The sequence below is a fragment of the Cydia fagiglandana genome, chromosome 7 (assembly GCF_963556715.1).
Source record: "Cydia fagiglandana chromosome 7, ilCydFagi1.1, whole genome shotgun sequence".
Classification (NCBI taxonomy): Eukaryota; Metazoa; Arthropoda; class Insecta; order Lepidoptera; family Tortricidae; genus Cydia; species Cydia fagiglandana.
In genome coordinates this window covers 1,259,489-1,287,306 of record NC_085938.1, presented here as the reverse complement: position 1 = coordinate 1,287,306, position 27,818 = coordinate 1,259,489, and the positions used below count along the sequence as shown (strand labels likewise).

General features: G+C 38.6%; 1 protein-coding gene across 1 annotated transcript; it reads right to left on the bottom strand.

Annotated features, from left to right (window-relative positions):
• Positions 1-197: 197 nt before the first annotated feature.
• LOC134665676 (pickpocket protein 28-like) lies at positions 198-26,169 on the bottom strand. The gene is made up of 14 exons (XM_063522618.1): positions 26,073-26,169; positions 24,582-24,752; positions 22,890-23,019; positions 22,321-22,478; positions 20,946-21,078; positions 19,901-20,052; positions 18,795-18,903; positions 18,241-18,327; positions 17,130-17,269; positions 15,925-16,055; positions 8,765-8,827; positions 4,719-4,914; positions 2,884-3,051; positions 198-254 (listed from the first exon to the last, which is right to left on the bottom strand). Exons 1-14 carry the CDS (start codon positions 26,075-26,077, stop codon positions 212-214), a joined length of 1,686 nt encoding a protein of 561 aa, XP_063378688.1. The 5' UTR covers positions 26,078-26,169; the 3' UTR covers positions 198-211.
• Positions 26,170-27,818: the final 1,649 nt, after the last annotated feature.

Here is a 27,818-nt window from a genome sequence, read left to right as displayed (position 1 = left end):
GCATCAAGGTCGTGGTGTGATGCGGTACCTAGTGTATAATATTTGGCTTGATTGATAAACACAAACAATAGAACACACAGGAATAAAGAAAAAAGCCTCTTGGAGTTAAAAGTTTAATACACAAACATATATGATCACTCATATGTTTGGGATCGTCAACGATCGCAGATGGCCTTCTCAATTTAGATTAATTTATAATGATCAGCGGTCTTCATTCTGGTGCTTTTGATTGTCTTCTAAACATACAGCCTAACCTGAAAAAGAAAATTGATTAGAGCGACGAGCGATAAGCGTTGTTAGCCAAGGGGTCGGCGTGCGAACCTTACCGTGCGTGCGTACCTTTAATATCTTTTTTAATATTGATCCTAGCTACTTATAGTAACAGCACCAGTCATGGGACATTTAAGAGGGAATTTGGAGTATTTGTGATATTTCCCTAATACATGTGAATGGTCTACCGCTTAGCGTATTGAAAGATGAAAGTCCTACCCGTCTTTCATGTTTCAGGCGTGTTGTAATCAAAGATACTGCAATGAGTTTCCACATACTTAACAAATTAAAACTATGCTATTTTTCTCCAGTCATGGACACCAAAGCTCCAGTAATGGGCCCCCCAGTAATGGACACTACTCTATCAGTATAAAATATTGAAATAGGTCATCAGATCTGGTCCATGTTATCATAATATTGCATTATCATCCGATTTGCATATTTAATTACGAATACATAATTTCAACTCAATCGGAAAACGGGAAAGTGGCTCAAACTCGGCCACCAAGATTTGACCCACACTAAAAAACGATATTAATTTATCCGAAGTCCGAGCATACCTCCTGGTTGACATATTTCGTAACTACATTTTACTTCTGTATTGTTTAAACATGAAATGATGGCATGGCAAGCATCATTATGTAAATTTCCCATTATAGGAGGTATGCAGTTTTACAGCTCCTATAATGGGATTGGGCCAAATACCACTATTTTTTTACATCTGTGGACTCACAACATAGTATGTTGTATACCTTATCTCATGGTAAATGCAATTAACAAAACACATTTTAGTTTTCATCAAGTATTAATTAATTAAAATTTAATAAATTAACTCACCTCTCTTAGCGAAGTTGTTAAGAATTCGTAGTGGTATTTTTTTTCAGTGACACGACAACTTTTGGGTTGACGCCAATTTCTTAAAAAACAACCAAATTTAATAAAAATTCAAACTGAAACAGCTCTAGGACTCTTATTTATGATAATATACACGCAGTGTTTATAAACTACTTTTAGACACTTATTTTACAGGATTTGTGGTTTTTTGTCCCATTACTGGTTCCACGCCCATCATAGGGTACACTACTATATACCAGACCTATCCTAGCGAAAAAGTTGCCAAAATTTGCTTATACGCGAATTATTTCCCCTGTACCTAAGTAATTCCTTCGTTTGGTGGCCTTATATCAACCACAGCTATGCCTATGCATAATTATAGTTTTAATTAGTATTGAAAAATAATAATTAATAAATAAATTAATTAATTAATTAAAATTAAGTGGCGCAGAGGAAAATCTGGCGGAAGATTCTGGGGCCTATCAGAGAGGAGGATGGAACTTGGAGGCGTAGAAAAAATAGGGAGCTAGAGGAGCTGGTTGCGATGCCTAATATAATTGGCGAGATCAAAGCAACACGACTCCGCTGGCTTGGTCACTTGGAGAGGATGGGAGAGGATCGTGCTGTGAGAAGAGCGTATGTGGGGCACCCGGGCGGAAAGCGTCCGTCTGGGCGTCCCAGATACCGCTGGAGTGACGAAGCCCAAAAAGACCTGTCCGCCCTCGGAATACCCAACTGGCGTGAAAGTGGCGCAGAATAGGGCAGAATGGCGCTCTCTTGTGTCAGAGGCCAAGATCCTCTTTGGGTCACTGAGCCAGTGATGTATGTATGTATTGAAAAAAATTACCTTGATCAATTTAAAAATTGACTTTGACCAATTTTGCTAATTTAGGTTAAAGAGACTAACATTTTAAGTACTTTTCTAATAAGTACACATCAAAAATATAGCTCGATAAAGAACAAAAATATATCAAAATAAAAAAAAAATCGCAGTTTTTCGCGTGTCCTGAGAAGTAACATTTTGTCCTTTACGCCAATTGAACCCAAAGGTATCGTTATTTTCGCTCATAATTTTTACCATTAATCAAAGTATCGAAAAAAGTCAAACGTAGGGGCATAGCTATGGTTAATATGCATCCTGCTGAGTCGGGACCATTTCGTGACTATTATGTTGTTGTGTTACTTGTTGTTTTCTTTTAATTTTTGTCACGAATAAACGTCCTCTATTCTATTCTATTTCAGTTCTAGTTCAGTTCATATTCAGTTCCTAGTCCTATACTTCAAAACGTAATTCAAGACCAAAAAAAGTAAGAAAATGTTGCCACTTTTTACTAGCGCGTCTTGTATTTATGTAGAAATAAGTAAATAAAAGTACTTTTTTAAGTTGTAGGAGTAAAATTACTAATAAATAAATTATCTTAGCGTGATTATTTATCAAAAGGAATTTACTATTGTACAAACAAATTATTGCAGTGGCAACATTGTCTTACTTTTTTTGGTCTTGAATTACGTTTTGCAGTTTAGTTCAGGCATTTGTAAACCACTTGTCTCTATATAAATCCTTACCCCCTTATTCATAAACGTTTGCTAAAGTTGACAAGCCGATAATAATCGTTTGTCCCTTTCCATCATACCAGTACGTCGGAAAGGGACAAACGATTATTATCGGCTTGTCAACTTTAGCAAACGTTTATGAATAAGGGGGTTAGTCTTTAAGAACAACCACTGTACTATACTTTTCTCAATAAATTATTTGTATTTGTATTTAGTATCCCTTACCTCAACGTAAAGAAATACAGCAGCTCAACGAGACTGAGGAAGGAGAACCCTAGAAAGAGCCCCAGCAGCCCACCGCAATTGGCCAAGAAGTCCGTCGCCCCGAACAGCTCCGAGCGCCGCAGCGACACGAATCGCGACTCCTTGAAGTACATTTTTATCGGAGTGTACCTGTAATGTAACACGAATTTGGAGGTTTTCAGAAAAAGTCTACCATTTCCCAAATTAATTTTTAGTAAAAAAAATTGGTTTATTTCGACTTTCAACAGAACTACGAGGACTATTGAAGGAAATATATGTCCCCATTTTCCCATAGGTAGAGTTAGACCAAGAAAAGTCTGCAGCAATTTTGATAGCCCATGTAGTGTAGTCAGATCATACACAGCTGCTATCAGCTGATACAGCTGATACTTGATGCCTATCTCCCATATATGTATTTTACTACTTTATAGAACATTAAGTTAACGATGCCATAAACCTTGACTTACTGTAATTTATTATACAATGTTTAATGACCATTGCCATAACTTCCACTCGATTAAACCTGTTAAAACCTTAGTATATAAGGCGAGCGCTTTCTACCAATATATTCAGTATTTACTCGACTCTTGTGTTATCATTATAACCCCTGAACGCCGAACACTTCATGGCGACCCTGCCAGGCGGGCTGCTCGAGGATTAGCCCGAACACTTCATGGCGACCCTGCCAGTCGGGCTGCTCGAGGCAGCCCCGGCTTAGACGCCGCCCAGCCGCCCAGCCAGCCAGTAAGCCAGCCAGCCAACCAGCCAGCCAGCTAGCCCAGCACCAGTAATCAATAATGCCTAACAAATAAATATCATATTAACAGATTCAATAAAAGTAAACACATGTTAATGTAACAATGTATTTCATAACCATATAAGGAACATGTAATCTTAGAAATAAGCATGTAAGCAAATTGTATATCCAAATAGCATTAAGATTTTTATTATATTCATAATTTTAAGAACCAATATGTATACCATAGATATAAGTTCACTTAAGCCAAAAAATAATACTTGTTATATATTTTATTGTCTTAAAAAAAAAAAAACGGGAAAGCTGTAGTGTAGTCAGATCATACACAGCTGCTATCAGCTGATACAGCTGATACTTGATGCCTATCTCCCATATATGTATTTTACTACTTTATAGAACATTAAGTTAACGATGCCATAAACCTTGACTTACTGTAATTTATTATACAATGTTTAATGACCATTGCCATAACTTCCACTCGATTAAACCTGTTAAAACCTTAGTATATAAGGCGAGCGCTTTCTACCAATATATTCAGTATTTACTCGACTCTTGTGTTATCATTATAACCCCTGAACTCCGAACACTTCACCCACGCAGTGCATAACAGTTGCACTGCGTAGGCTATCAAAATCGCTGCAAACTTTTCTGGGTTTAACTCTACCAAATTTTTGAATCGGTAGAGCTCGACGTTTAATCCTATTGTCTATTGTTAAGTAAAACCGCTCGTGCCACGTGCCACAACCACCTGCGTACAAAATACGTAGGTACTTCAGTTACTGAGTGCCGGCGCTTGTCGAACGCTACAGATGCAGTCTAAAATGTGTCACCGAGATGCGTAACAAAGGCGCGTTATCGGAGAGCGCACCTACACTGGTTTTTTGAGCGTTGGACTAACCCGCGCTCAGGTGCCAAATAGAACAATTAAGACCCCTTTTTGCAGGTAAGTAGCACGTGCGGTTTTACTTAACAATAGACAATAGGATTAGCCGTCGAGCTCTATTTGAAAGCTACACACTATACCTCCCTGTTTAAAAGTACTTACTTACTAAGTACTTACGTTCTTGTGCTCTTCACATAAGGTTTAGACACATTGTAAATCTCGTTGAAAGCCAGGCGCATGGCCTTATAACGGGCGACGTCTTCACTTGTCCTTACTACCTCTGCCTCGTATTGTACACTGTGGCACAAAGGCAGGCACTGGCACAAGCTGTGGTTACTGTTACCAAATCCGTCGTCCATTGCTGAATACGCAACTGAAGAAGACGTGTAAGAAAATTTTATCTTTATTAGGGTCATTCCATTAAGAACTAGTGCCTACGTCATTGAAGAATATAGTCTTACTGGTTATGAAGCTTTTTTGCCCGAAAGCTGCACTTTGGGAGGAAAGCAAGCCGCTTTGCACGATGATAGTAGAGGCCCATTTAAACATTTTTTTTCGAAGAACCCGTCATTTCGTCCTTTAGGAGCCGAGGTGGAGCGAGGTCCCGTAAAAACAGAAAAAAAAAATCTAAAAGTGTCACGGATCATCCGATTTCGCTAAATTTGGTGTCGATTGTAAGAAAATGACTTGCTTCATCGTAAAAAAAAATTAAAATAAAATATGTCAGTACAAAGATAATGTAAAAAAAATTGAAAACCTATTTTTTCATTTTACACTTTATTTTTGCAAATAGTGTGTTCCATATAGAAAAAAGTCTACAAAAAAGCACTAAATGATAAAATCAAATATATTTCTTATCGTATATTGAAAACCGCATCAAAATCGGTTAAGCCGTTTATGAGATTCAAGTTTTAGAATTTGGCTAAGTTTTATTTACTAGGCGATAGTAGTAGTAGGTAGTAGTAGATATTCCTTAGTCGAGACTTTTGCTTCTGTTAATGACCAAGTTTATGCACTATAGGTTGTTAGGATAAGCAAGGATACACATGTTGATGTGTTTGAGTTTTGATGCCAGTGGAAGATGGCCCTTCGTGGACCAAAAACTCTTCCAGGCTTTTTCGATGCATCGATCGATTTCCTTGGACGGATGTTATCTCGCCTAAGCAGGTGTATTCGTCAACGAAATTGTATATCCTGCCCATCTACCGTGACCCAACGTTTCACGCCATTGACCATTAACTGGGTTTTTGTCCTGTTCATTTCGAATCCGACTTCAAGACTTGGCTGGTCTAAGGCCTTCTAACATTTTCTCTAAATGAGGTGCAGTGGGGGAAAAGAAGACTATGTCGTCGGAAAAACGCAGGTTTGTCAATGTCAACCTTATTTCGCCGACGTCAATGCCCATTATTTACCATTTAGCCATCAGTTTCTGGACGATTTCTTGCAGGCAAGAGGTAAACAGCTTTGGAGATAGTGGGTCGATCATCCTGTTTGACTCCTTTTTGGATGCAGAATTAGGGCCGGTAACTTGCAGTATCTTTGCGGTAGATGGTTCCGATGAACTCTGCCTGCCTATAACACTGCTCGCGTTGCTTCGCTGTGTGACTAAAGATGCGCCGACCCTGGGGTCACCCCTTTTTTCACGTAGGCATCATTATCCTAACTTATTGATAGTTTTTTTGCCTCAGCACACTAAGAACCGCTTGTCTCTGCGGCTACTGGTACCTACTCGTATGTACAAATTCGTAGGCAGGCTCCAAATTTGAATATTTCGCTCGTTTAAGTTTTGCTGCGTTTTCGGCGGCTGCTCCGACGCGCCCTGTGGCCTGAGGTGTCCTCACACAAGGGCAAGTGTGCTTACACACGTCGCATCCCAAATGAGGCTGTGTTTTCGCGCTCACGGAAGCAGTTGTATATTTAGGCCCTGATACTCCAACACGCCTGTCGGATGTCCAGCGTCCAGTAGCATCCTGAAGTACCTGCCTTTATAAGCTTTTTTGTTCCCCTACAGACCATTTCATTAAATTGTATGACGTACATGCAGAGCACTGAACGGTTTTTTACAGTAAAGAACAAACTTGTAACTAACCTTCCCTCAACTCAAGCTGCACTTCACAGACATACCTTGCATGCAGCGTACCATGTGAGCCAAGTACGAATGACGGCGAATAGACCTTTTCAGGATTCCGTAACCAAAGGGTAAAAACGGGACCTATTACTAAAACTCCGCTGTCCGTCTGTACGTCCGTCTATCCAAACGAACAGAACTGGTAAACACCAGGCTGTATTTCACGAACCGTGATAGCTAGGTAGTTGAAATTTTCACAGATGATGTATTTCTGTTGCCGCTATAATAATAAATACTAAAAAAAGAATAAAATAAATATTTAAGTGGGGCTCCCATACAACAAACGCAATTTTTTTGCCGTTTTTTGCGTAATGGCACGGAACCTTTCGTCCGACTCGCACTTGGCCGGTTTTTTTGTGAATATATACACATATTTTTAAAATAGATAAAGTAAATACCCACAAGATACTTAAAATTTACTATGATTTACGTGCTTCTTGGTCTATAAAATAAATAAACAAAACTAGGCCAAGTTCTGAAACATGGATCTCTTAAACTGCTTAGCCGATTTTGATGTGGTTTTCAGTATACGATAATATATATGTTTAATTTTATCATTTAGTGCTTTTTTGTAGACTTTTTCCTATATGGAACACACTATTTGCAAAAATAAAGTGTAAAAGGAAAAAATAGGTTTTAATTTTTTTTTACATTATTTTTGTATTGACATAATTGGTTTTAATTTTTTTTACGATGAAGCAAGTGATTTTCTTACAATCGACACCAAATTTAGCGAAATCGGATGATCCGTGACACTTTTAGATTTTTTTTTCTGTTTTTAAGGGACCTCGCTCCACCTCGGCTCCTAAAGGACGAAATGACGGGTTCTTCGAAAAAAAATGTTTAAATGGGCCTCTACTATCATCGTGCAAAGCGGCTTGTTTTCCTCCTAAAGTGCAGCTTTTTTTTCATAACAAGCATGACTAATATATCTAAGGACTGTTACGGGCACTAAAAATGGTACCAGAGGTGTCACTCACGAATTCGACGGCGCGATTCGGGAAATGATTTAGAGATTCACAAGATATGAAATACCTAGTAAAGATGTGTGACGTCTAAAGTATATCTAGTGAATCTCTAATTCGTTTCCCGAATCGCGCCGAGAGTCAATCGTGCAGTCTAACGCAACTAGTTGCGACCAATCGCGCGCGTGATGCGAACTCATCAACCAATCGCGTTGTAGCGGTGTCACACCGCTGTACTGGCCCCTGTCATACCTCATTATTATAGCGCGTAAGGCCAGTCCTTAGATATCTACATCACTGGCCTACGTTAAATCATGGGATTAGTTGTCAAGCGGACCCCAGGCTCCCATGAGCCGTGACAAAATGCCAGGATAACGCGAGGAAGAAGATTAGGGCCATCCCATGAGCTGTCCCGTACAAACGCATTTTTTTTAACAATGTTTCTTAAATCTTTGTGCGTTTCATATGCTTTCTCTATAGGTAAAGAACTATTTTCCAAAATTGTAGGCCCAGTAATTTCGGAGATACGGCCGATAGGGGGGAATGGGAATGGTATTTTTTTCATATTTTCTTAAATAAGGGGTCATCCATTAATTACGTCACACGTTTAGGGGGAGGGAGGGGGTCAAGAAAATGTGACATATTGTGACATGGGGGAGGGGGGAGACACAAACTTTGTGACGTCACTTTAACTTCATCAGTAACCGAAAATTTATTTAAATTATTTAGTTCGCTGTACATTTAAATAACAAGTTTTTAAAACGAAAATAGTTTTTAATCGTTTAATTTTCTTTCCTAAGAGGTTTTGGGTTATAAAATTACTAATATTTATATCGTCAAAAATATTTTGATAAAATATTAATAATACTTAGGTATTTACTTAATTCGATTTGGCGATTTCGTAGAAAAAATGTGACGTCACACTAGGGGGGGGGGGGTTTGCAAATGTGACCAAGTGTGACAAGGGGGGGGGAGGGGTCAAATAACCTAGAAATTGGTGTGACGTAATTAATGGATGACCCCTAACTTCTAAACTAGATTTGTCTTAAAGTTATTAAAAATGTATATATATTTAAGATTCTAACGTGTGCCACCAAAAGTGTGCCGTAAGTATTGAATTTGCAACTTACCGAATGTCTTGTAGAGACAATGCAATTCGTCGCTGGATATGCACATGAGTGTACTTTGATTACCTTAAAAATAAATTAGTTGAGTAGTTAATGAAGGTGACCACAGGAGAAATGGGTCATAAACAGATTTTTAAACAAAAATTGTCATTCCTGTAGGCCTAGAACATGATTGGCGCGGCGAGATACAGTCGCGTCAATCACGTGCTAGCCCGGCTGTCGACAATAAAAATTAATATTTAGCAAACAGGGGCCTTATTCGACATGCCACTTTTCATGTCGATGTTGAACTTCCGTTGAATCGAATCATTACTTGTCAAAATTTGACATTAGCAATTGACAGTTAGGTGACAACCAAACCATTATAAAGTAATAATAAAACAAAGTTGTTTTTTGTTAAATTATTGCTTGTACCAAATGAACTATCCGCACTTGATGAACTTCAACTGTTGAATTGAAGTTGACGCGAAATTCGACAGTTGTACATGTCTAATAAAGTCCCAGAATGCTCGTGTGAACGTTACTATATTAGCATATAATACTACTAATAATTTTTAAGAAAAAAAAACCGACTTCTATGGGGCCCGATGAAAGATTATGGTAGATGGTGCACTATGTAGAAAAGGAGGTAAAACCAGTACTTTCTAGTAGCATTTCGTTTCTGTAAGACTCGCAGTTCTAACCAAACCTAACCCACTTTTGTTCGGTTCTGTGAGGATCGCAGTTCAAACCTAACCTAATCCACTTAACGGCGCATGCGGTGCGGTGTACGGGAGTTTGAGCGGGAGGGGTTTGGCATCATCATACCCACATTTTATGGTAGGTAATCATAGTGGCTTATTTAGTTTAGGTATCATAGTGGTTTTCCGGGTCAAGGTCCGGGTCTCTGAGTCAGAGTCCGGGTCCGAGTCCCGGTCCAAGTCCGGGTCCGGGTCCGGGTCCGAGTCCGGGTCCGAGTCCGGGTGCGAGTCCAGGTCCGAGTCCGGGTCCGAGTCCGAGTCCGGGTCCGAACCGGATCCGGGTATGAGTCCGGGTCCCAGTCCAAGTCAAAATCGAAATTCGAAATCACCAAACATGTACTATGCGTCGTTGAAGAGTTCTGTTCTGATCATCATCAGCAGTTCCACTTCATCAAATGCGACAGTTTTTAATGTAAATGCTTGATTTTATGCTGAAAATACAAAAAATTCTATACGTATGCCTTTAAGATTTGAGGAGTTCCCTCGATTCCTTATGGATCCCATCATCAGAACTCGAGCTTGACAGAAATGTGGCTTAAAAACTAAACTTGCTTAACAAACATAACGAAGAGGACAAATCGCCAAACGTGAACTATGCGTCGTTGAAGAGTTCCGTTCTGATCATCATCAGCAGTTCCACTTCATCAAATGCGACAGTTTTTAATGAAAATGCTTGATTTTCTGATGAAAATACAAAAATCTCTATACGCATGCCTTTAAAATTTGAGGAGTTCCCTCGATTTCTCATGGATCCCATCATCAGAACTCAAGCTTGACAAAATTGTGGCTTAAAAACTTAACTTGCTTAACAAACATAACGAAGAGGACAAATCGCCAAAGGTGAACTATGCGTCGTTGAAGAGTTCCGTTCTGATCATCATCAGCAGTTCCACTTCATCTCTCACTCCAGAGGGATGGAGCGAGCGCGAGCGAGCCGTGATAACGTACTATTGACCGTCTCCGACAAATAAATTACTAATTTGTGTAAAAAGTTATCGTTACTTGCAATGAGAGTTAAAATAGTGTTCATCGTGTGGATTGTGACCGAAAAGTGAAAAAACTGTTATTAAATTACTTTTAACTGTTGAGTTATATCCAATCAAAGTTTAAAATTGAAGGGTAACGAATAAATCCAACCGACACAGCGCGACGCAGTGTGTCGCTGCTGGAAACACATCGGGTCCTGTGTCGTCCGCGTGAGTCATCGCTTCGGCCGCAGAGCAGCGAGAGCACGGCGCGACACGGTGCGCTCTGTTGGAAACGCCCGCTTTCTGTGTCTGCTGTCTGTGTTTATAGCATCAACCGCCGCCGTGCGCCGCATACTCGATAAGTAAACAAACCAGAAAGCAACTTTAAATAAGATGATTTGTTCCGCCTGTGGTCTCAAAATCGAGAGAGGAGAACTATTGAATTGCACTAACTGTCCAACATACTATCATTATAAATGTCTCAATATTACCTCGGCTTTCTTTAGGGAGCACAGTGTAGAGTTAAAAAAAACCTGGAAATGCCCATCTTGCGTCAATATTACGAGGCGACGTCGCGACGATAATACACCCGCATCTCCAGCGGGCTTAAGACCTTCTACTGAATATTTAGAGATCACTAACATGTCCTGCGACGAGAGCAGCCACTCCAGCCTAGGTGATACATACGCGGACACTCTAGCAATTCAGCCGCCCAGCTTGACACTCAATACCAACTTTTTAACAAGTGAAGTTGCCCCGCTGCAGACTGTAGAGACTAGCAATGAATCAATCACATTTGATAAATTTAGGCAACTTTTAAAAATGGAAATAGGCGAAATGAAAGAAAGCCTTACAAGGACCATTACAGAAAATATTAGACATGTGTTGCTCAACGAATTTAATACCAAAATCTCTGATATGAAATTGAAAGTCGAACGCAATACTGCATCTATATCGGAAGGACACAAACAACTCGAACAAAAAATAACCACATTGGACGAAAACATCAAAAGTCTACAAAAAGAAAACTACTCTTTAAAAACAGAATTAGAATTATTACACAAAAAAATACAAAGTCCACCAGAAAGTATGACAAAAAAGATTCCTAACTCTATAGTTCTATACAGATTAAATGAGACTATGAATGAATCCGAACAAGATCTCATACAGCGTATTAGCTACATCTTTTACGATCTCTTCGGCATAGACGTCAACGGCTTCATTGATGGTGCCTACCGTCTGGGCAGACACGGCTACCGAAGACCGGTTGCCATCGACTTTATAAATAAGAGGATGGTAAAATATATTCTTAGAAATAGTCTAACACTCAAAAATGTAGGATTAGCAGTCTCGGAGTATATGGACAAAGAAGTGCTACAACAAAGGCACGCTATAAAAGCGACCCTGCAAGACGCAAGAAATAAGGGATTACACGCTGTAGTTAAAAATAATAAAGTTTTCGTCAATGGCAAGGAATATCAAACAAGCAGCACTAGTACCACGACGCTCGGACGTGACTCTACGAGTGTACCGCCGCCTGATGCCAACACCAGTGTAAGGAGTGATGTGACGTCATATGAGAGCCAGACGCGCTCTTGTACCATTTCTACAGACAGCCTTCAAAAAACATTAAACACAGCAGAAGAAACTGTAAAAGCAAGCTGTAATTTTCGAAACGGACGCAAGGACTGACTACAATTTTAAAATTCTCTATCAAAACTTCCAAAGCGTAGCTAATAAGCAACATATACTAGAAGCTTTTACACATGATGACTCAACATACGACGCTATTTGTATTTCGGAATCCTGGCTGTCAAAAAATAAACTTAGTATGTTCCAGTTAAGTGGATATCAAATGGCTGGATCGTTCTGCCGCGAAGAAAGAGTCGGCGGAGGCGTCTGTATACTACTAAAAGACCACATCGAATACACGCCAAAGGAAGACATCACGAATTTTTCGATCGAATACGTGCTCGAAATTTGTGCCATTTTATTATCTAAGTTAAACACTATTATAATTGTTATGTATTGGAATAGGAGAGAGGAGGATTTATTTTACACTAGACTAGAGCAGATACTTAAGTATGTTAATTGTAAATATTCGAAATGTAAAGTAATTTTAGGAGGTGACTTCAATATTAATATTTTAGAAAATAATTCAAAAAGTACTCGCTTTATTAATCATATGCTTGAGTATAAATTCAGTCAACATATAAAGGAACCTACACACTATACATCATCATTAACATCAACGTGTCTAGACTTAATTTTTACCAATTTCAAGAATAATGTTCATGCTAGTGTCAAAGAACTAGGATTCTCTGATCATTGCGGTACCATCTTATGTGTATACTTACCTCAACAACAGAAACAACAAATGACTTGGACCACAGAAAAAAGACTCTTTAACTCTAAAAATATAGAACACTTTAAAAATGAACTCTGCCAACAGGACTGGTCCTTAATACTAAGACCCAATAGGAACGTAAATGATAATTATGCGGCATTTACACAAACGTTGAAAACTATTTTAAACAAATGTATACCAAAACTGAAACTTAAACTAAAATGTAATTACAAAAAGTACTGGGTCACCAAAGGAATAAAATTATCTTGTAAAAACAAGCGCTTATTAAAAATATTAGTAACAAAATCAAATAACCAAGTATTACATACATAATTACTACAAAAACTATGAAAAAATTTTGAAACGATTGATAAACACAGCTAAGAAATTACATTACGCAAATAAAATTAAAAAATCAAATAATAAAGTAAAAACAATGTGGAGTGTAATTAACGAGCGGACTAACAAAAAAACGAAAAAAACTAAAACCAATATCAAGTTACAAATTAGTGACAACATAATAACAGAGCCTAAATTATTAGCTGACACATTTAATAGTTTCTTTTCATCCATAGGTAAAGGCCATACTGGTATTACACTTGCCACCGGACGACCCGTTGAGCAGCAAATCGAAAACTCTATGTTCCTTACACCTGTAACCGTTCATGAAATAACTAAAATAATAAGAAATTTAAAAAACAAATCCAGTTATGGAATTGACGAACTTCCACCATCTTTATTTCGATACTGCGCTGATCAACTTGCATATCCGCTGTGTTCATTAGTAAATCAATCTTTTGATGAGGCATCATTTCCGGATCAGTTGAAAATGGCTATTATAAAGCCTATTCACAAAAAGAACTCAACGTTGGACCCAAATAATTATCGCCCAATCGCTTTGTTACCAACAGCATCCAAAGTGTTCGAAAAGGCCATGTGTAACCGGATCTATGCCTTCTGTGAAAAGTATAACATATTTAACGACTGTCAAAACGGATTTCGGAAGCATAGATCAACAGTCATGGCGGTATTCAAGTATGTTCAAGAAATCTTAGAAATTCTTAACTCGAAACAATATGCCATTGGCATACTTTTAGATATGACCAAAGCTTATGATAAGGTACAGTACGACATATTATTAAATAAAATATATGGGATAGGAATTCGCGGAAGTGCTTTCGGATGGCTAAAGTCTTACCTAAAAGATAGAAAGCAACTAGTTGAGATAGAATACTTTAACTTTGCAACTGGAGAAATAGAATACGTAAAATCGAATTTTGAAACTCTTAACGCTTCCATCCCGCAAGGAAGCGTTATTGGATGTTTGCTTTTCCTTATTTACATCAACGACCTCCCCAAAATCACAAATGATCCCTGTGTGTTATTTGCCGATGATGTGTCATTAATTACAGCTTGCCAAAACCCTGAAGACGTCAATGAGAAACTTACAGATAACCTAAACGTAGTCAGTTCCTGGATGAGAGACCATAACCTCGATATAAACTATGAGAAGACCAAAATAATTGCATTCTACCCATACCAGAAAACGCCACTAGATATAGAGTACACATACGAAAATACTCAGCTAGAAGTCGTACAAAGCGCTACACTACTGGGTTTAGATATAGACAGTCACATGAATTGGAAATCCCATATAGAGAAAATTAGGAAAAAAATATCCCAATTCGTCTATGCGCTTCGGGAGGTTAAAGTAACGACAAATTTGGAGACAGCCCTAACAACATATTACGCGTATGCATATGCCTGGCTAAATTACGGTATTATTCTGTGGGGTAATAGTACCAATGCTCCATTACTTTTCATCCTTCAGAAAAAGCTTGTTCGTATCCTAATAAATAAAACACTTGACGAAATCGAAAGCCACAAACCTTATTTTTCTGAACTTGGGCTGCTGACCCTCACATCTATATATATATTAGAAATGTGTAAGTTCGTTCGAAAGCATAGGGAACTCTATATAAAACGAGAGGACCTACCTTCTACACGATCAATACGTAACAAGAATAGACTAATCCCACCACCTTGTAAACTTAAACTACTGTCATCGGGCCCTTTAGTAATGTCTATTAAAATATATAATAAGCTCCCAGAGTCTATAAAAGAAGAAGAAAATGATAATATATATATAAATAAAATTAAACAGTTGTTATTAGATAAGTCTTATTATACTCTAAGCGAATATTTTAATGACAGATTATAATTCAAAAATATTGTTTATTAAGATAATTACTTCATTATAATAAATTCTTCTCTCTTAGGAATGTAAATAATATATTGCAGTGCCCAACAGGGTTCACAAAGACCTAGCTTATAAATTTACCACCTGTACAACTACTTTGTGAATTTGCAAATAAATATTGAGTATTGAGTATTGAGTATCAAATGTCACGTTTTTGAATGTATATGCTTGATTTGTTGATAAAAACACAAAAATCACCATATGTATGCCTTTAAGATTTGAGGAGTTCCGTCGATTCCTCATGGATCCCATCATCAGAACTGGATTTTGACAAAAACGGGACCAATCTGTATGCATATACATACAATCAAAAAAATAATTTTCAAAATAGGTCCAGTAATGACGGAGATATGGAGTAACAAACATAAAAAAAAAAAAAAAAACATACAACCGAATTGATAACCTCCTCCTTTGGGATATTTGGAAGTCGGTTAAAAAGAAATCCTGCAGAAAAACGTACCCGGGAGTTTTCAGAATAAAAAGATACTTTTTTCGAAAAAAAACATCACCTTTTGGGTTATTTAGACTCAGAATTACGAATATACTATTGATTGAACAAAGAAAAAAAATATCCCCAGTTTTGCATACAAATATTGGGTGTCAGTTAAATGTAACGTCCCGTACAAAATGTGTTACAAAACTGTCATTTTTATTGGGACACATTTTTTTCTTTTTAAATCAATAGTCCTCGTGATTCTGAGTAGAAATAACCCAAATTTTCTGTTTTTTTTCGGAAAATTTCGGGAATTTCGAAAAAAAGTAAATGGTACATTTTTAAGTTAAAATGCCCACCCGCAAGTTGTTCAGTTGGAGAGAGTCCCTAGATGTTAAATAAATAAATAGTTTACGCGGCATGTAGTACTCCACACAGCCGCAGCTCGTCAGGGTGTGGTTGGCCAGGCACTCCAGCCGGCAGTTGTTCTGAGTATACATCTTGAAAAAGTGCAGCGTCCTCTCGGTAGGGAAGTAACACTGGCGACTGAAAAAATATTCAATATTCACAGAATTTTCCAGACTGCGCGATCCGGACTATACTCCGACCCGTTCGTAGCATGGCGGTCTCTGGTGTCGGAGGCCAAGATCCACTTCGGGTCGTTGCGCCACAGCAGTCATCATCATCATCATCTCAGCCATAAGACGTCCACTGCTGAACATAGGCCTCCCCCTTCAGTTACCACAGCAGTAAGTAGTACATATTGTAAGACAGAATTATTGGCAAACGGGATAGAAGGGTGAACAAGAAAGGTTTGCAAATACAACTCACGTGTGTGCATGTTAGTTTTTTATGTCATAATAAGGATTACCTATTGTTTAATAGTAACTATTGTAATTGTTTTGTTTAGGTGCATGATTCGTTTAGTTAAGTGAGCGCTTCATTCGCCAACAAACTGGTTACAGTTTGGCGATATTGTAAATTTTGTTTATGTAAATAAATTTAAAAAAAAAACATGTGATCCGGTTGAACTTCAAAATGACAAGATCGTCTCCAGAATATTTTTTGTTTTTATTACTGGTTATGTTGTTTAGTGATATTGATAGCTTATTATGCAGTGAGCTAATGGAAGTGTGTAGCTATAATGAAGAAACCTCTGTGAGTCTTGAAACTCGTTTAACTATTATTTAATCAACACCTGGTAATCTATAGTGGCTATTTGTAAAGTCCAGCCAGCGTAATGGATGGCTTTATACATCTTTATCCACGTGATAAAATAACTGTCACTTTTTAACACCGTGGCATAGAAAGTGACGGAGACTGTTTTATCACGCTGTCACGTAGACAAGAACGATCATCATATCCGTACAGTAGGGCTAATATGGTCGGCTCCTTATCATTTGGCACTATGCCTGTCACTTTCTAACAACTATGTACTTAAGTGAGAAAGTGACGTATGACATGACAGATGATAAAAATACGACCATGGTCCAGCTGTCTCTTTACTAAAAGCACCTACTTATCAACCGAACCAGGTCATGTTCTAAGAGTTCAATTTTGACATTTGCGAAATCAACATAAATTTTGAAAGCCATTGTTTTTAAAAAGAAGACAACTCACATGTGTGGTGAATAGTTAATCAGCGTATTGGAGGTTGTCACGAGGTTAACTTTGATGGAGAAGTAGGCGGCATCGTCATCCTGCACCGCGTAGTAGCTGCGCGAAGATTGCGGCAAATCCGCCGGGTGATGCAGGTACACCTATAGGATATACATATAGGTATGATATGATGATGATGGTGATACATATCCCAGACATATCCGTCGACGGCGACACCCGGACAAATCAGTATCAGGTATTCAGTAAAGCCTGACGTGCATGGGCTCGAACGTGACTTGCGAAACCGAGTTTTGTCTGTGTGTGGGTAGGTAGGATATATCAGGTATATGTCTCAATATAGTACAACAAATAGAAAAACAAAAAGCAAAAATAGGAAAGTAGTTGCCGCCATACAATCGAGGTTACGCTCTCATTTTAAAACAATTATCTGGGAGACCGAGCTTTGCTCGGAAAACATTCTTCGACGACAGGTCTGGCTAGTGGTTAGTGACCCTGCCTGTGAAGTGAAGCCGATGGCCCTGGGTTCGAATCCCGGTAAGGGCACGGGCATTTATTTGTGCGATGAACACAGATATAAGTTCCTGAGTCATGGGTGTTTTCTATGTATTTAAGTATTGACTGCTACATATATATTATTTAAATCGTTGTCTAAGTACCTACAACATAATTAAGCCTTATTGAGCTTACTGTGGGACTTAGGCGATTTGTGTAATAATGTCCTATAGTACTTGACTAATATCTGGGAGACCGAGCTTTGCTCGAAAAACATATAAAAACTCAAAAATGCGCGTTTTCCCAGAGATAAGACCCATAAGATTCCTAGATCGATTTTCGCCCATCTAGCAAATTTCATCGAAATCGTTAGACTGCCCGATTCGAACTTTAAGATACGTCAATTAATAGATCTTGAAACAATATGGATTAGATGTGTCGCCGGTAATCGGATACTGTCATGTGTGTCATGTGATTGGTCTGCTAGTTTGTCTCGTAAAAAAAGTAAATGTTCATGTCAAGTTTCATGTTTTTCATGAGCGCAGCGTAACTTCGATTGTATGAAAGCAGTTTTTAAGGCGGAGGTTTCATAAGATCCTTAAGTAGGATAGCTGCTCACCTTAAAACCCGAGAAAGTGCCTTTGCAAATAAAATCGCTGTCCAATTCTTCTTTCAAAATGAAAAATAAATCTGGTTTCTGACCTGTCTAAAAAAATAGTATAAAATTTATTATGAAAGAAAATAAAAACAAATCTGTTTTATTTGACATTGAACATACATTTTTATACGAAACGCATGCTTCTTTGTGTACCGTTGTATTGGAAGGTTGAGCCCTACTTTGTACTCATCCTTAACGCAGGGTACTACGTAGTACGTAGGCGAACAACACGCGAACGCGAAGCGAAGTGATGCGGCGCGGGGTGAATCAATCCTTTGATACTTATAGAAGTGTCCTATGTGGGCGATCTCGTTGCGAACGCGAACGCCTTGGGCCCACCGGGCCGCTCGCGTTCGCGAGTTGTTCGCTTACGTAAGACGCAGCGTTAGATACGCAGTTACGCCAGTCACATGCGTCGACATATCGGGAGCTTGAAAACAATACAAAAGGTAATCACGGTTCATATCCCGGTCGATATAGGGAATCATTCAAAACTGTTACTAGTAGATACCTACTCGTCCCCTCCTGGGATAGGTGTCAGGTCCAGAGCTGAAATAGCCACGCTCAGGTGACCAACCCCGCCGCGGTATAAACGTATTCAAAAATGAATAATTCTTATGGAGACTGAAACAGCAAAACACGTACGTAATGGTGTATTTTTGTATAATTATTAACACCTAGAATGGATGAGGGTATGTCACATTGACATAGGGGCATCTACAACCACAATAAAATTATTAGGTACCTACTTACTTAGCTTAAGACGATAATCTAACAAAATCTATGGATTGTTAAAGGCACGCGGCATACATAGGCTGACAGGGCAGCTTCCCCTCTGCAGATTAAATTTGACATACAATGAATACCCCTCCCCCACTCCGTTAGTCCTTCGATGACCTCAACTTTCACTCCCCCCCCCCTGGTCAATCGACTGGCGACAGTGGTGACGCCCTACTTGTTCTGAAGTTTTGGTTATCGTTACTTCTCTCTGGTTTTATTGTCTACGACTGGACTCATCATTCTGTCTTATTACCAGGGGTGCGAAACTCCTGAGATCGGTCAAACTCGGCTCCGCTCGGCTCAGCATTGCTCCTAGCAATTATTAGGGTTGGCACCACTTGTGACTTCCTTCTGCGTGCACGACCACAGATAAGATAATCACTTGAATTTTGACAACCCTAAATAGCCGAAAGGGATAGTGTCATATATTAGAAAGGGATAGCATGATTCGACCCTGAACCGCTGTCAAACTTCGGTTTTGTAGGAAGCTTCCTTTCTGTACGGTAGTACTATTATTTATTCTGTGTTATTACGACCAATAGTTATAATTATAAACCAAAATATGCATAACTAAGAAATCAGTAGAATCATAATTATGCCTTCGACCGCGTCCCATGGACACGCCATATTCGGTCTTACTATGTAACTGTAATTCAGTAAAAAACAACGGGTTGCACTCCGGGAGTGCCGGCAGAAGTGAAAACTCAATGATATTGTAACAGTTTTTCGGTCACGTGTCCGTCTTACGAATCTTACGGTCACGTGACCTGTCGCGAACATTTTTTCCCCATCACAAAAAGTGCACAGTGCCGCTAAAGAAGATTTCACTTAAAAAACTTACTGGTCGATATGGAATATTTCGTTAGCTGCCAGGGTGTTGAATGTGAAGCAAAGGCCCGACTCCATAAGAACTGGAGTAAAGTAAGCACTTCTATCATGGCCCATGTCCTGCCATGTTCCATAGAACAAGACATCTTCTATTTTGGGCGCTGCCTAAAATAAATAATAAGACAACATTATTTTCGGGAGACGTTATCAATCTTAGGATTACTCATAGAATTGCCCGGATCCGGGCCTAAGCAACCGACACCTCTTTTTCTATAGGGGACCGGTGATCACGTGATGATTTTTATGAAACGAAGTGTCGGATGATTCAGGGTTATCCGTCGCCATTACCAGGCGTGGCTCACTCCGCGATTTCGGTGCTTTGCTATAGGTAGCTAAAAGTACATCCGTTCCACACCAATTTTGGTGGCTAGCCATAAGCCGCGCGTGGCGCTGTCGCCACCTAGCGGCCATACCTGTCCTGATCGTAACAGATGCGTTTTGTTAGAGAGTGACGGCTCGATTCGGAAATTGAATTAGATCTCTACTAGACTTCAACAAGTTACGATATGGATAATTTAAAGATATTTGTAAGATAGATATGTCAAATTTGACGTTTCCGCGATTCTGGAGGTCCTCTTGAACGGTTTCGAAAAGTTATGACTTTAGATATCCAAGTCACATCTAGTCTATATCTAATGTAGATCTAGTTGATCTCTTAATCGTCTCTTGATCTTGTGATTATCTCGAAATCCGAATAGGCCTGATTATTTGTCCGATGTTTCATGAGTTCATGATCGTTGTGGGGGACAATGATTACTCGCGTCCGCGGGAAGATTACCTCAGATAACCCACACGTGTCCCCTGGGTGGTGCTAAAGAGTAATCTACTTTGGCTGCTGCGCTGCACTATTCTATACGAGAGTCTCGCATTTAGAAGCGAATTGCCATACGATTAAGTAAAAAAATGATCGTTGTTGCTGGACCGACGCAGGTTGCGGGGTGCAGCTCTCCAGGTGGCAGAAGTTATTGTTTAATATACTTAAATCTAACTTAACTTACCTTTATCATATGTAACACCGCATTATGATCTAAAGGTGGGCGAATGTATCTAAACAAATCTGCGTCAGAAGATTCGCTGGCAAGATTGAAGATGTTTCCCAGTTCACGCACAAAAGGATTCTGTTCCATAAAACTGCAAGAAATGCATACACACACACAGGTACACGTCATTTTATTTCATTTCAATTACATAATTAGAGATAGAAATTATTTTACAAGCTTTTATTTAGTTTCACCTGATCGTTGTCTATCTGTTTGTCGGTCTGTAATCAAATCTTGCAAGTTAAATTTGATCCACTTCCCGGTTTCCGATTGAGCTGAAATTTTGCATACATACTTAACGTGACAATGCAATATTATGGTGTCATCGAGCTGATCTGATGATGGAGACCGGAGGTGGCCATAGGAACTCGGTGATAAAACAATGAAACCTAATTGTGATTGGAGTTTTTAGAATTTTCTCGATGAGTATTAGTTGCCTGTTGAAAGAAAAGTACAGTCAGCGATAAAAGCTTGTACCAAAAATGATGTTTTTCAAAAACTTATTTGCATCCAAGTACACATTTAAGTCTGTTGGTCTGATCTGTTGTTAGCTTTTAGCATAGAGTAGAGGTAGTCTACGCCCAAATTCCGTGCGTTAAAGCTAAATGATTAGAGTCGAACCAAGCTAAATCTGCACATAATTTGTATTGACAAGGTGTCGAATGTTATTATTTATTTTCGCATTTGCTCGTAAAGTGTGTTATTATTACACGTAGGCGATGCGGTCCGTAAAACCTAAATTTGTAGCTACCTAGGGCTGTAAGGTACGTACGAAATTATTTATTTCCCTATTTTTCCTCACATGCGCGATGAAAAACATTGCGTTAGTCACGGGCGGTATAGGAATTACGAACTCGTGTTAATTAAGTCCGCGCGTTCGGCGTCGGGCTTCAATTTACACTCGTTCGTAAATTATTGTTTACCGCGCTTAATACACTACACAATGTACTTAGGTACTATTTTTATAACTATGCTAAGCTGATGAAAGTTATTTATTTATTTATTTATTTATTTAAACTTTATTGCACATAAAATTATAAGTACAAATGGCGGACTTAATGCCATAAGGCATTCTCTACCAGTCAACCACTGGGCCAAAAAGAGACGGTTGTTAGGTGCAGGTTTTATAATAGAAAAGTTAAAACAGATAATCACAAAACTACTACTACTATTTACAAAATAAACACTAATTAACATACGATGAAATAATAAACTTACACATATACTTTGTATGATACACTTACATAAATATCTACATATATACATACATTATACATGTACCTACTCTGAAACATTAGTTATCTTTTTTTTTTATTTGGTTAAATATACATACGCGTGTCCTTTGTTTCTTAATTCTTTTTCAGTAATTTTTATATTATTACTTTGTTGTTCATGTATAAATTTTTTGAATGTAATATAATGTTTGGTGTAGTTGAAATATTTCTGATTAACTTTCGTCTGTGGGCAGACGGTCACCGCCGGGAACGAAACCTGGAATACATAAAAGTACAGTCAGCATAAGAATGCCATTTTTTTACGCTGCTGATGATAGTGATGATGTATAAGTAGACAGGGGTTACCCCGTTGTTTATCATGTGGGAACAAACATACATATGTACATTGTTATACAATATCTGGGAGACCGAGACCGGAAAACATATAAAAACTCAAAGAGCTAGCTACATATATATGTAGTTTATGTAGGTATTCCAAAGGTTGTCTGGAAGAGCTCGTTCTTAAGCGATAAGACCGCCTGTTGTTATCTCTATTGTCTTTGTTTATGTTATTGTACATTTATTGTAAACTACGTGTATATGAGGTGTGCAAACTGTGCAATAAAGAGTATTGTATTGTGTTGTATTGTGTTGCATTGTATTGCATTGTATTGTATTGTATTGTTACCTCGGTGATAGATGAGAGCTGTTCGTTGACGGAGATGATGATGGGGCTGGTCTTCCACTTGAACCACACGTTGCTCATCGCCCACACACACAGACACACACTCGTTACGAATATGATGCCCCAAAATAATCTGGAAAACGAAAATGGTTGCCAACATTTAGAAATGGGCATACGTTTTCCTCCTTTCTCCTTACCTCCTTACCAAACTAAATTAAACTTCATTGTAATAGAAATGAAGCATATTTATATTCATTAACTTTTTTGACTGTATGGGATGTCCAAGTTGCGGAAAGTTTCAAAAAAGTAAGACAAGTTTTCAAAAATTTCAGAACAATATCACAGTAGGGTACATTAAGTACCTAAACGGAACATTTCAATCCCAATAAAAAATACTTAGAAATAATAGAAAGGAGAATGGGCAATTTGTCCCATGGATGTATACTATTGAGATATACCTCGTTTGAAAGGGCTTACCGTAGCATTAATTTGTTGTATGACACCAACTTTGGATAACGTGCAGGGACTGAGCTATTTCAAAAAAAGTGTGACGCAAGTGTGTGTGTGTGTGTGTGTGTTTCGACGGCAAATCAGTAGGTATATAGTATTAACTCCACTTCAAGCGGCCCACCAAACAAGTAAAATTGCAGTCAAATTTGATTCAATACCTAACTATTCCACTAATTTGAAAATAGAATTGAAATTGTTTCGTTGTAAAATCTAACGAAACAAAACAACTGTTCCATTCTATAAAGATTATAATTTGAGCCGCTAAAGGTAATAAAAGCTCCTTAGTTTTACCTTAAACTTCCTCACAGGGAGGGCATGGTAGTATTGGTAGTGCCCCTCAACCGTACCAGGCGTCCAAGGTTGTGGCACCTCTTAGGCGCCATTAATTTATTAGGTACGTAAGACGTGAGTCGATATTTGCCAGTTTTTGACCCCCCTTCCTCCCTGTGTAAGAAAAAATAAGAATAGGCTGAACCCCTCCCCTCTATATTACCATGTATTACGCAAGAATGTAAAGGAAAAAATGAGTATACGTTTGGTTTGTTTTAGTGTTTTTTCAAAAAAAACATTCTTGGTATGTTGGTTGTACTTACGAAGGTACTGGAGCCCGTTTAAGCTAACTCTGCACCGTGTTTGATAGCATAGAGTGTGGAAGTATTATTTTAAACCTCATAATTACAAAGAAATTAAAAAAAAAACCGGGCAAGTGCGAGTCGGACTCGCGCACGAAGGGTTCCGTACCATAATGCAAAAAAAAAAAAAAAACGGTCACCCATCCAAGTACTGACACTGACCACTCCCGACGTTGCTTAACTTTGGTCAAAAATCACGTTTGTTGTATGGGAGCCCCATTTAAATCTTTATTTTATTCTGTTTTTAGTATTTGTTGTTATAGCGGCAACAGAAATACATCATCTGTGAAAATTTCAACTGTCTAGCTATCACGGTTCGTGAGATACAGCCTGGTGACAGACGGACGGACGGACGGACGGACGGACGGACGCACGGACGGACGGACGGACGGACAGCGAAGTCTTAGTAATAGGGTCCCGTTTTACCCTTTGGGTACGGAACCATAAAAATCGAATCTTTGTGATCTTACGTAAGTACTATGAAAACCCCCTTCTAAGAAAAAATGAGATAAATGTTCGAATCGTCTTAAGTAATAAATGAATGGCGCCTTACCTCTCAATCAAGTGGAGCCCCCTCGCGGTGAGGTACCGCGGGCCGTGCAGCGAGGAGTTGCGCGCGAAGTCCAGCAGCAGCTCAAGCAGCAGTCGCTGGCGCACCTCCCCCCGCACCTCATACCCCTCGACGTTGCTTTTCTTATTCTCCTTTACCATTCCGCAGGGATCCCTATTAGTACGATAAGGGAATGAAATTTGCTTTTGTTTATTTTTGCAGTCAGATTTAAGACAGAACACTCCGAGAACAACTAGTATAAAAATTAATCGGATTTTATCATTGGTTAAGGTACTTATAAGGTACCTACTTTAGGTATTTGTTAGCTATACTAATATTATACAATAGTAGTTTGTGTTACAAGGGATCAAAATGATATATTTCCGTCAAGGGCGTGCATTGAATCCCGAATGAAACGATGGATTCTAAAGTAGAATCCTGAGCGTAATGAGGGACTCAAGTGTTAACGCCCAAGACGAAATAATTTTGATACCGTGTGACACATACTGCTTTTCACATCAACTATGAGGAAAATAAAGAAATCTTAGTGTTGACACAATCTCATGCTTCAACAGATTATTTAAGCTAAAAAAATAATGTACAAATAAATGTAAAAATAGTGTGCTTGAACAGAAAAGTGTTACTTTGATCTCTCCTAGCAGGGAGGAAAAGTGCCACTTTGATCCCTCCTAGCAGGGAAGAAAAAGCTCATTTCCGAATAGGTGGTGTGAAAAGAAATTTGCCTTTATTTATTTTTTGCAGTCAGATTTAAGTCAGAATACTCCGAGAACACTACTGTAAAAATTAATCGGATCTTATCATTGGTTTAAGTACCTATAAGGTGCCCACTTTAGGTATTTGTTAGCTATACTTATATTATACAAATTCTCTTTTGTATAATATTAGTGTCAAAATATTTTTATTGATACACGGTAGGGTCGGTAGGTACCTTTTTTAAATTTAACAATTTGATCGTCAATTCGTCACAATTCGTTTCAATATAGGTAATTAAAAACAAGAAAAAATTACCTACTAACTTGCACCATCCACTAACCCGGGGTTAACCGGTTAAACCTGGAGTTACCATCGTTAGCAGTACAATTTGACACTGGGTTAACGTTTTAACCGGTTAACCCCGGGTTAGTGGGATGGTGCAAGTGGCGCTACTTACTCCATGCGCCCTGTAGCCCGGGCGTAAGAATACGGCTACGGTATCCCCTGCCAGTCGTAAAAGGCGACTAAAAGGGGTTCTCGGGGTCGGAGATAGTCGCAGCTAGGGACTGCGGCTGAAAAAAGAGGGGACCCACAAAGGGGCATAGCGCTAGGACGGCACTGGCGCGTTCATTGGAGATCCTGAGAGCCGTCCGAAATGCGCCGAGGAGGACAACTGGGAGGTTGTTAGTCGGTGAAAGTCCGACATAATCTTCGCGCTGTCCCTGCGGTGCGGAGGTATCCATAATGGATTTTCATCCCAATAAAAAAAAAGGTACTTACTCCATGTTTTATTGTGGATGTTCATATATATGAACAAACTAAACTAGAAACAGTCAACCGCGGCCGCCGACAGTTATCGGCGTTACTGCCCTTTTTACCTTTATAGCAATAAAAGAATATCGTAGTTAGTATAATTAATACATTAAGTTAATTAATTAAAATTGCACTATTTCACATTATGTAGAGTGTTAACTACCACGCAGACAGCAGCAAGCCAATCGTGTGTGATCAAAAACGTTCCAAGCGTCTTTCCTGTAAAGTGCATTGGGGTAATTTCGAAAGCGGGGTAATTTAGAAAATGGCAAATATCTATAAAACCAGAAGCACTTCCTACTTTAGCAACACTTACGCTATTGCAACGCTTACTACGCCATCTTGCGTACCTACTGTTACTACAATAGAAAGTGCTTCTAGTTTAGTAGATATTTGCTATTTTCCAAACTACCCTGTCTTCGAAATTACCCCAATGCACCCTATACAATAGTCAATAATAGTATCACACGAACCCGCGGCCATAAAGCCGCTCCCATACATACAATCGAAAACGCTCTCAATTATAAACGACATGCTTAAATTACCATACATCGGGGTTTTCGGAATGTTTCACATTAGCCAAGGAGAATGTATTGATTTAAAAAATAGAATTTACTGTAGCAGGTTTCTGCCTAATGAATAATGAGCAATTCTCAAAAAGTTTGTACATTTCGATCACATATTAGATTTCTATAAAAATTGGTATGCTGGTAAAGTAATTTTACACCATGCTGGAAATAATGCACCATAAGATGTGTAAGGAACCAAATTGTAAGGAAATCTGGTAACAAAAAAGGAATGTTTCGTAGAAACTTTCTGGGACATTATGGGACATGTGGTGGAAGTTGTTCAGCTTCATGTACTTTTAAATATGTACAGTCAAATACCCTATTAGGTAATTAAATAAAACATTTCTTTTTATGTAAAAAAACTTTTCTACCAAGTGAAATACAACTTTTTTCCCCACACCAACGCTAGGAAAATAGTAATAGTAAAACATTACAAATCAATTCCAAATGAACGTAATTAATTATCTATTCAAAACTTCAAAGATTTATTTGTTCAACATAGGTGAGTTACAAGATGAACCCTATCACTAAAATCGTCATTTAATAGTTAATTTTACTCGCCTACGTCAGAAATCAATTCAAAATTTGCATCACTTCGCCACTTTCCTGCATAAAATGCAACTTTGTCCTCCGTTTTTGAAAGATATAGATGGTCTTTAGGAGTTTGTGTACTATAAATAAAATTGAATCAAAGTGTGTATAAAATTCACAAAGAGGTCGTTATTCATTAGGCATAATATGATGTTTTCTCAGACTAACCTATCTGTTTATCTCTACTCTCAAATAATTCCCGCACCGAATACCCCGAAGTAACATGTAAATTACATGAAAATTGGCATAGGTACACATTACGGAACTATGTCTGGTAGGTGGGCGTTATCACCTGTGTATCATGACCATTAAGGGTTCATCCATTAATTAATTAATGGATAACCAACCCCTAATAGTAAGTTGGCATATCAGACCGTCTAGCATAAGTTGCGTTCTCGCGCGCGAGTCCATACCATACTTGAACGGCGCGATTCGGGAAATAAATTAGAGATTCACTAGATATGAAATAATAAAGATATGTGACGTTTCACGGCAAAAGGTACCTTATGGGGGCGGGCGCTCACATCGCATAGCGCCGCAATAATATTGCGTT